This window comes from Echinops telfairi, unplaced genomic scaffold (assembly GCF_000313985.2).
Source record: "Echinops telfairi isolate 266 unplaced genomic scaffold, ASM31398v2 ScPeMD7_7472;HRSCAF=8510, whole genome shotgun sequence".
In the NCBI taxonomy this organism is placed as follows: Eukaryota; Metazoa; Chordata; class Mammalia; order Afrosoricida; family Tenrecidae; genus Echinops; species Echinops telfairi.
Window position 1 is genome coordinate 2,841,118 of NW_022111376.1, and position 9,367 is coordinate 2,850,484.

Here is a 9,367-nt window from a genome sequence, read left to right on the forward strand (position 1 = left end):
GGGGGGGGGAGACACAAACACGAAGCAGCTCTACCCAACTGGTTCTAGTCACTTCGAGCTGTCTGTCATATTTCCCCACCCACCTCCAGCTGGGCCACACCCCCTCAGTTCCATTCTGTGCTGCCACAGATCAATGTGTTCCCATACTTTTCCACCTTGACTCAGTCTCCTCCCCTCTTAGCCTATGCCTGAGCCCTAGCGGCTGTCACCAGTCATGGTTTGGAGGGCCACACACTGGGGAAGTGAGGCCTAGGGAAGACGAGGCTGAGGAGACGCCTCCTGCCACGGAAGGCCCTGGCAGTGGTCAAAAGTGCAGGCATAGTCACTCTGTGCTGGTCCTGGCAGCCAGCATGGTGGAATGGGGCAGCACCCTGGCTGTGGGCTGCGTAGAGGGGCTTGTGGCTCTGGCCCGGAGCTTGGGACAGGCTTATTACTGGCGTTTCTTGGCTGCAGGTCAACGGGAAGGAGCTCTCCAAGCTGTCCCAGGAGCAAACCCTGGGTGCGTTGCGCTCCTCCAAGGAGCCCCTGGTCATCCAGGTGCTGCGCCGCAGCCCTCGCCTCCGGGGAGACAGCTCCTGCCAGGACCTGCAGCTTGTGGACAGCGGCACACAAACGGACATCACCTTTCAGCACATCATGGCGCTGGGCAAGCTACGCCCGCCCACCCCGCCAATGGTCATCCTGGAGCCGTACGTCCTTTCCGAGCTGTGAGTTGCCCTCAGGAGGGCCCCGGGCCCTGCCTCAAAGGGGCATGACCCCAGGGCAGCTGGCCCCACGCCACCCAGGCCTGGTCCCAGCTCACCCCTCAGTGACCTGCAGCCCCGCCTCGGCCTCTTCCCGAAGTTCTGGCCCCCAGCCAGTGATGGGGACAGAGCTGAGGGGAGGCTGACATATTGGTCCCCATTGTATCTACCCCCAGGGCCAAGGGCGGACCATCCTGGGACCTGGCTACCGGGACCGCCAGGCCGAGGTCACCAGCTTCTCCTCCTTCATTCTTCTCCTCTGCCGCCCCATCGCCTTCCGCGCCACCAGCATCCCCTTCTGAACCCTCTTGCATCCTTGTCTGTCCCATCCTCCATCTCTCTGACTTCTTTCTTGGGCGTGAGCCTGTCTTCGGGACCGGCTGCTGGGCCATGGGCCAGGACCCTCCTCAGCAGGGAGGTAGGCCGCGGGGCGGCAGGCGGCCGGCCAGCAGCCCCTCCTGGCCTCAGGCCAGAGAGCAGCCTTGGTGGTCTAGGGAGTCCCACAAACTCCTGGGGGCATTGCATGGTGGGAGGAGCCAGGGCTCTGTGTGGACCCTGACCATGCCTGTTCGAACATCTCTGGGTTCCGCATGGGTGCAAGTAGTTCAGAGGAGCGGCTTGTAAGGAAGCAGTCAGGGGCCTATTGCGCCGGGAGTGGCGAGCTAGGGCCCCCGTTGTCTGACCCCTATTCTCCTGGGCAGCCCTCCCATCAGCCATGAGTATTACGACCCTGCGGAGTTCATGGAGGGCACCCAGCAGGAGGCCGACCGGCTGGATGAGTTGGAGTATGAGGTGAGTGTGCAGTCTCTGAGCCAGTCAGGTCAGTGCCTGCAGCTGTGCCCACTGGGGGGGCCTGGTGACCTGCCACATGCTTACAGTTAGCAGCTGCCTCAGGAGCTGTTGGAAGGGCCACAGGGGCCTAAGCACAGTCTTTGTGGGTAAGTGTGTGTGTGTGTGTGTGTGTGTGTGTGTGTGTGTGTGTGTGTGTGTTTGTGTGTGTGTTGGGCAAGGGAGAACATTCAATACCCTTCAAGGTTTGAGGAGCTGGTGTTAGTCCAGGTGGACTAGAGAAACAAATTCATAGACACTCATGTGTGTATAAGAAAGAGCTTTATATAAAAGAGCAATTATTTATTAAGAAAACATCCCAGCCCAGTCCAGCTCAAGTCCCTAAGTCCGATATTAGCCTATATGTCCGATACCAGTCTATAAAGCCCTCTTCAGACTCATGTAGCCATGCAATAATGACAAATGCAGGAAGATCACAGGCCAGTGGGTGGAAAGTCTTGTGGTACAGTGGTGGTAGGAGCATCTTAGCGCTGGCAGGGGTCTCCACATGGCTCCTCCAGCCCCAGGGCTCTGGCTTTACCAGTGCAGCTCTATGTGGCTTGTCAACAGCAATGTGTAGCGAGAAAGGATGCAGAGAGAGTGTGTTCGCCTCCAGTGAGCTATTTATCTCCATCCTGCTCCCAAATGAGGTCATCAAGCTGCAACTTGATGGACAGGCTAGACTCTAACCCTTCACAAGTGGACAGATCAGCTGGATACTGTTTAGAGGAGGGGCGGGGGGGGGGGGGGGGGGGGGGGGGGGGGGGGGGCTCAGTGCCTCTTCCCACCCCTCGGCAGGAGGTGGAGCTGTATAAGACCAGCCACCGGGACAAGTTGGGCCTGATGGTGTGCTACCGCACAGACGACGAAGAGGACCTGGGCATCTACGTTGGAGAGGTAGAGGGAGGGGCTTCCTCTTGTGGGTGAACCCCCGCCATCCTGCCTTTGCACACACCCCCCACCGGGATCCACCGCCAGGTGAACCACTGCCTAAGTACCCCATGTGGGGCCCAGCCAATACCTTCTCAGAAGGAGCCAGGAGCTGCCTGTCCTGCTCCTGTCCCCTGGTATTTAGCAAGTGTCTGATGTCTCCTGAGAAAGCAGTTTCCTAGCGGCCTTACACACTCTCACTAACCCAGCGAGTTCACATCCTATCTCCCAAGTTGGGGAGAGGCAACTAGCCAGAGGGCTGTGTGTGCCTGCAGGTCAATCCCGACAGCATTGCTGCCAAGGATGGCCGAATCCGAGAGGGTGACCGTATCATCCAGGTGAGGAAGACCCCACCCCTGGCCTCCCGACAGCCTAGTCCCACCAGGATCCCCGCCCTTTGTCCCAAGCCTTGCTTTCTACTGCTCTCTGTCCTCCGGCGCCTCCCTTCCCACGTGAGCCACGTGGCTCAGGGTAGCAGCCTTGCTCATTGCACCCACCCCCTGCAGATTAACGGCGTGGCCGTGCAGAACCGGGAAGAGGCCGTGGCCGTCCTGAGCCAGGAGGAGAACACCAACATCTCCCTGCTCCTGGCCCGGCCTGAGAGCGAGGTGTGTGGGCGCCCCCACTGGGGTGGTCAGGGTGGGACCCTCTGCATGCTATGAGGCTGGGGCGCAGCTGGGAGGGCCAGGAAGCAGTGGGGAAAACCCCTGGCTATCTCTACAGTTGACGAAGCGTTGGAAGGACAGTGACCGGGACGACTTTTTGGATGACTTTGGCTCAGAGAATGAGGGGGAGTCCCGGGCCCCGAAGCTGAAATCACCCTCTGCCCAGGCCGTGAGTCGGAGTGAGGGCGAGAGGGAGCCAGGGGCCTCGGCCGGGCCTGACCCTGGACCGGCTGAGGAGAGGACCAATGAGCCTGTCTCTCTGCCTCAGCTGGCCAATGAGGAGGAAAAGGTGGCCCCGACCAGGGGCCCGGGCCTGAGCAACAGCCAGGAGCTGGATAGCGGGGTGGGCCGGACTGACGAGAGCACGCGCAACGAGGAGAGCTCCGAGCATGACCTCCTGGGTGACGAGCCCCCCAGCGCCACCAACACCCCTGGCAGCCTGCGCAAGTTTGGTCTCCAGGGGGACGCCCTGCAGAGCCGGGACTTCCACTTCAGCATGGACTCTCTGCTGGCCGAGGGCGCTGGACTGGGCGCTAGTGACGTCCCAGGCCTCACTGATGAGGAGTGCGAGCGTTACCGGGAACTGCTGGAGATCAGGGGCCACCTGGAGAACGGCAACCCGCTGGGCCTGCTCTTCCCACGTGCTGCTGTTGGGCCCAGTGCCCTGGACGTCAATCGCAATGAAAGCCTGGGCCACGAGGTGGCCATGCTGGAGGAGGAGCTGCGACACCTGGAGTTCAAGTGCCGTAACATTCTGCGGGCCCAGAAGATGCAGCAGCTGCGGGAACGCTGCATGAAGGCCTGGCTGCTGGAGGAGGAAGGTCTGTATGCACTGGGGGCCAGTGAGCCCCCGAAGCATGAGCTCTCCGACATCTCTGAGCTGCCCGAGAAGTCGGACCGAGACAGCACCAGCGCCTACAACACTGGGGAGAGCTGCCGAAGCACACCCCTGCTCACTGAGCCGCTGCCAGAGAGTCCCCTGCGCCGCGCCGCCTCCTCCAGCAACTCCAACCTGAACCGGACTGTGGCCAGCGTACCTGGCCCCACCCCATCGAAAGCGGCCACCACGCAAGGGAGTCCTGCCAAGTTCCGCTCCCTGTCCCGTGATGCCGATGTGGGCCGGAGACAGCACTCGGAGGAGCGGGTTCGCTGCAGTCCCAAGAGTGGGGCTACCCTGGAGCGAGTGGGCCCTGAGGGCAGCCCCTACCTTTCCCGGCGCCCCCGTGCCCAGGGCCAGGAGGGCGAGCATTTCCACTGTGGCACACTATCCTCTGCTCGGGGTCTAGGGGAGCTGGCCCAGGGTCCCCTGACCTTGGCAGGCAGCCCGCGGGTGCCCACTGTGGCCCCGGGCTCTGAAGCCCCTCGTATGGAGTGGAAGGTGAAGGTGCGCAGTGATGGGACCCGCTACGTGGCCAAGCGGCCGGTGCGTGACCGGCTCCTGAAGGCCCGTGCTCTGAAGATCCGCGAGGAGCGCAGTGGCATGACGACCGACGACGATGCGGTGAGTGAGATGAAGATGGGCCGCTACTGGAGCAAGGAGGAGCGCAAGCAGCACCTGATCCGCGCCCGCGAGCAGCGCAAGCGGCGTGAGCTCATGATGCAGAGCCGCCTGGAGTGCCTGCGGGAGCAGCAGGGCGGCGATGGCAAGGCCGAGCTCAATATCATCGCCCTCAGCCACCGCAAGACCCTGAAGAAGCGGAACAAGAAGATCCTGGACAACTGGATCACCATCCAGGAGATGCTGGCCCATGGGGCTCGCTCGGCCGACGGGAAGAGGGTCTACAACCCTCTGCTCTCGGTCACCACTGTCTGAGCCTCATCGCCAGTGTCAATGCAGACTGCCCTGACCCTTCCAGCGGCTAGTGTGGTCGACACAGGGCCACGTGCATCTGAGGTCACGGCCGTGTGCACAACATGATGGGACGTGCAGCTGCAGAGGAAGCCGTGCAGGACTGTTGGGCCAAGCGGCCATCCCACCCCTAGGAGCCTTGGTGATTGGTAGACAGAGTGTCCCCAGTTTTGTGGTTTCCTGCCCTTTCTGTGCTTGCTGATAGTTGTTTTTGTTTTGTGGACTTGCGCTGGGGGTTGGCCACCTGACCGCGTGTGGCCCCCGCCCAGTGAGGCTGGGAAGAAGGTCGGGAGGGGAGGGGAGGAAAGGGGAGGGCCCGGGAGAGGGGAGGGGTGGGGAAAGGTGGCCTATGTAAGCTGCGTAGGAACAGGGGCTCCCTCTGCTGGTGGCTAAGACCACAGATTACCTGCTCCTGCAGGGCCAGAAGCCTGAGGCTGAGGAGCTGGATGACAGCAGAGGGTGTGAAGGGGACAAGGGCCCTCATCACAGAGGGGGACATGGCCAGGCAGGCCAGGCCAGCTTGGGGCCATGTGCACAATGAGAGCTGGCCTCGGGGACCCTTGGGGCTCTTCCGGCTTAGAGATTCTGATTGGCAGTGCCCCGGCCCTGCCCCACCTGCACCGCCAGAATAAAGCGAGCTGCCTTTTAATTCAGTCGAATCTTGGCCTCTTGTGGTCATTGTCTTATGGCTGGCTGAGGGCCGCGCTGTCCGAGTGAGGCACAACACTACTCCTGTGTGCAGGTCCAGAGTCCAGGGAGGTGACAGACACCAGGACATGGAGAGCCACGGGAAGGTCACTGCTTCTCTTGGTAGCTGAGGCCGTAGGCAGTGTGGCATGAGAGCACAGATATGGTGCATGGCCCCAGGATGAAGCTGAAGCCGCCTAGGCCAAGGGTTGGTCTCCAGGAGCACCAGGGCCACTGCATGTGCACAAAGCTAAGGTCTGTTTCCACTGGGTCCTCACCTCAGGAGCAGGGGGAAAAATGGAGTCCAACTCTACATGCTATGAGGAAGAGGCCGGAGGTGGGTGCAGGGGGTCAGGTTACCAGGTCAGAAACTACTTTTTATATCTAGGGACCCTGCAGACAGGCCATGTGCTCAGAGCCAATCTGGATGAGACAGGAGGGGTCTGGTCAGCTGTGGATGCTGGGGGCATAGGTCCCAAATAGGCTTGAAACACCAGTGGCCCTTCAGGGAATTGGGAAGGGGGGCCCAAGGTCAGCTGTGCCTGCACTTTCCTTCTGGAGCTGCTGGGGACGCCCTGTGACAGCCCTGGCAGCACCCAGCTATCTCTGGCACAGCCAGGCTGGGAACCAGGAGTCCCTTGGCCATGAAAAGCATGTGGCGGGAACCAGTACTGGTGGCTTGCAGTAGCAGCAGAGGAGCCAGGAGGGCTGGCCGCACTTGGCTTGCAGGCCTTCAACAGTGGCTCTAAGCCCGTGGGGGTGGGGGGTGAGGCCAAAACCCAAAAGAGCAGCACTGGCAGGCAATTGCCTGTGCCTGCCGTGCTCACCAGTCGCCCACAGCCTGCACTGGCAGCTGCCTCCTTGGCACCAAGTGAGTACTTGTTAGCACCAACGGGCCCCTGAGCACCCACCTCTGCTCTTCATACAAGATTTGGCCTGGTAATTGATTGGTCCCTCAGCCCAAGTCTCTACTGTACCATCCAGCCAAGCCAGGCCCACCCCTTCATCTCCCAAGGAGGGGAGTGTTCCCACACCCCACGGACCTGCTTTTTTTCAGGTGGGTCCCTCACCCCTGTCCTGCCAGGGGCTCTCTACCCTGGATTCAGTGGTCTCACAACCTCCTGGGATCTCAAGGCCCTCGCAGCTGCTGGTGTCCTGTATTGGGTGCTTAGGTCCCCAGCCATTAGAACTGTAACTGCCTCTCAGCACAAGTTTAAGTTCTACCCAGAGAGATCCTGGGGGAACCAGTGCAGCTTTTATGCCGTTAACTCAGTTCCCTGGCCCAGACCACACTCCTTCTGAAGGCTGTCACAGAAAGGGAGGAGACCAGTTCCACGGAGCCCAACCCAAACTACCACCCATGAGGCCTGGGTCCAATGGGATATCACCTCCATGGGGGGCTCGGAGGCAAGAGCTTCTAGGGATTCTGTTCTCTCTTCACATTCCAGGGTGAGAGATCCCCACTTGGGCCAGTCTCCAGACTGCAGGGAGAAGGGGGCTGTAGACAGTGTGGCTGTAGCTGGTTGTTGGAGAGATGGCTTGGCACAGTAGTGTTCAATACCCCCACTGATGCAGAGGCTCATGAACAAGGAAAGCTGGGGGGCTGGGCCTCAGAGCACCCAACATAGCCCAAGGTGTCTGGACCTGCATGTGTCATCTTAGAGCTCCCCAAGGGACTTTTGGGTCTGGACCAGCCCTCCCACCTGTTTCCCCAGCCCTGGGCAGAGGGCTCTTTTGTAGACTGGCCATAGGAGGGTGTTCTGGCAGAAGGCTAGTCCCCCAGGGATGCATTCGAGCAGGGGAGAAGCCCCTAGACCCTGGACACCGCCTCAGCCCGCAACTCCAGGGAGCAGTGTGAAGAAGACATAGGCTGGGGGCTGGGGAAGGGTGGAAGGCGCCGCAACAATACAAGCAGAGTCCTGTGCCCATGTTTATTGAAAGCAGAAGAAAGAGGGTAGCAGCCTCAGGCTTGGATGTTACTCTTTGCGCTGAAGGCCAGGTAGTAGATGAGCAGCCCCAGGACAGCTGCCAGCACCTCGGTGGAGACCCAGGGCCCATTCCAGGTGCCCTGCAGGGAGAGCCAGCTGGTTGGGAAGCAGGCAGGCACCCAGTCAGGCAGGCCAGCTGCCGCCCCATCCCTCCAGCCACTCACCCGGTGGTCTATGTTGACTGTGAACAGGGGCAGGATAGTGGAGACATCCTCGTCATTTCTCTGCGCCTACAGGGGAAGAGCTGGGTTCAGGGGTGCCAACGAGGCCCCCCTCTGTGGCCACCTGAACACGGCCTGCATGCACTCACCTTCCTCAGGAGACTGTAGGCCTCCTCATCGAAGAACCTGACCTCGTAGGTGCCTGCATGGGCATTCCTGTGGTCCAGGCTCCAGGACACCTGAGGGAGGGAAGGGTGGTCAGCAGACACAGGGAGGGAGGGGGCAGCCCAGGGTCTTCGAGAACCTCCCCTTACCTGGTAGCGTCCGACATCCTGGCCCCGAGTCACAGGAAATTGTTTCCCCCCGACGTCGGCATAAAGAGCCATGTTCTGGGGGAGTGGGTAAAGGAGGGTCACTTCTGCCCTCTCTGGGAGGCAAAGGCACCAATGGGAGACTCAGCAGTGCCCAGGATCCACAGCAGAGGGGGGCCGTGGGGGACACAGCTGCAGTTGCTAGGGTGCCCTTCCCTGAGGGACATTATAGGTTCACATCACTCACAGCAAGTTGGAGGCAAACAGGAAACCCAAGGGGGTGTGCCCCCAAAGGCCCAACTTCCTTCTTTGTGCTTCCACACCTGCCATGGAATCATGGAATTGTGTTCTGGTCCCCAGAAGAGGGAAATGGGTCAGGGGTCAGGTCCCAGCTCAGACTGCTACACACACACCCTGCCCCATGGGTGCAGGAAAGCCCCAATGCTGCCACCGTTGGCCAATCGCACAGGACAACTGGCCAGGTCCTTTGGCAGCCCTCACCTGGACCCTATTCTTGCAGCTCAGGGAGATCTCCACTATGAAGACCGTCTCCGTGGCAATGACGGCATCTGACGTCGTGTAGTACGAGGGGGTGATCTGGGGCTCCATGCAGGCCTCTGATGGGGGACCTGGCAGAGAGGACCCTGTCAACAGGGGGCCAAGAGGCAAGGGTGGCTTTGTCCAGGTGGTGGGATTGAGAAGTACTTTGGGAGAGGGCGTCTGTCCCCACTGTGATAGCAGCAAGCAGGGGCAGCTCTGCCTGCCCTCTTAGGCCCTGCTGCTGGAGAAGGGCCCTGCCTCTGCCATCTGCACCCAAGAAGGGCGCCCACCCCAGACCCCCGCTGCGACCATGACTGGGAAAGTTCTCAGCCACCAGCTGTGTGGCCCATGGGGGCAGAAGCAGCCGTGGCCCTCCCGAGCCCTGCTCCAGGCTTGGCCTCTGCTGGGACGCCGTGGGGGGGCCCGGCGGAGGGAGTGCACTGGGGCCAGCCAGGGCCACTCAGCACTGTTGGGCCCTTCTGCCCCTGCCCCTTGCAGGGGAGACCGAGGGGGGTGGGGGAAAGCTGGAGGGCCTTCTGCGACTATTTTCCGCAATGGCGGCGGGTGACACGTGTGGCTGCAGGGTCTGCATGGGAATGGCGCCCGCGGCCAGTCCAGCTGGCGCCGCTACGCCACCCCCTGTACCCCCACGCACAGCCGGCCAA

The 9,367-nt window shown here is 61.2% G+C and overlaps 2 protein-coding genes across 8 annotated transcripts in view; one reads left to right on the top strand and one right to left on the bottom strand.

Annotated features, from left to right (window-relative positions):
• The first annotated feature begins 459 nt into the window (after nt 1–459).
• PDZD4 (PDZ domain containing 4) lies at nt 460–5,298 on the top strand. 7 transcript variants are annotated; one of them, XM_045285516.1, is made up of 8 exons: nt 552–707; nt 920–970; nt 1,445–1,535; nt 2,370–2,468; nt 2,777–2,839; nt 3,008–3,109; nt 3,225–3,335; nt 3,435–5,298. In XM_045285516.1, exons 1-8 carry the CDS (start codon nt 637–639, stop codon nt 4,977–4,979), a joined length of 2,133 nt encoding a protein of 710 aa, XP_045141451.1. In that variant the 5' UTR covers nt 552–636; the 3' UTR covers nt 4,980–5,298. The 7 variants fall into 7 exon arrangements, with proteins under 7 accessions (XP_004717629.1, XP_012864029.1, XP_045141454.1 ...); XM_004717572.2 differs by lacking the exon at nt 920–970 and having other exon boundaries at nt 460–707; XM_013008575.2 differs by lacking the exon at nt 920–970 and having other exon boundaries at nt 460–689.
• A 2,321-nt stretch (nt 5,299–7,619) lies between these two features.
• SSR4 (signal sequence receptor subunit 4) overlaps nt 7,620–9,367 on the bottom strand; it is a 2,076-nt gene continuing 328 nt past the window's right edge. The window contains exons 2-6 of the mRNA XM_045285484.1: nt 8,664–8,922; nt 8,166–8,240; nt 8,001–8,090; nt 7,855–7,920; nt 7,620–7,770 (exon numbers count right to left, since the gene is read on the bottom strand). Of these exons, the coding sequence (XP_045141419.1) occupies nt 7,666–7,770; nt 7,855–7,920; nt 8,001–8,090; nt 8,166–8,240; nt 8,664–8,922 (595 nt within the window). The 3' untranslated portion in view covers nt 7,620–7,665. The remainder of the gene's footprint in view (nt 7,771–7,854; nt 7,921–8,000; nt 8,091–8,165; nt 8,241–8,663; nt 8,923–9,367) is intronic.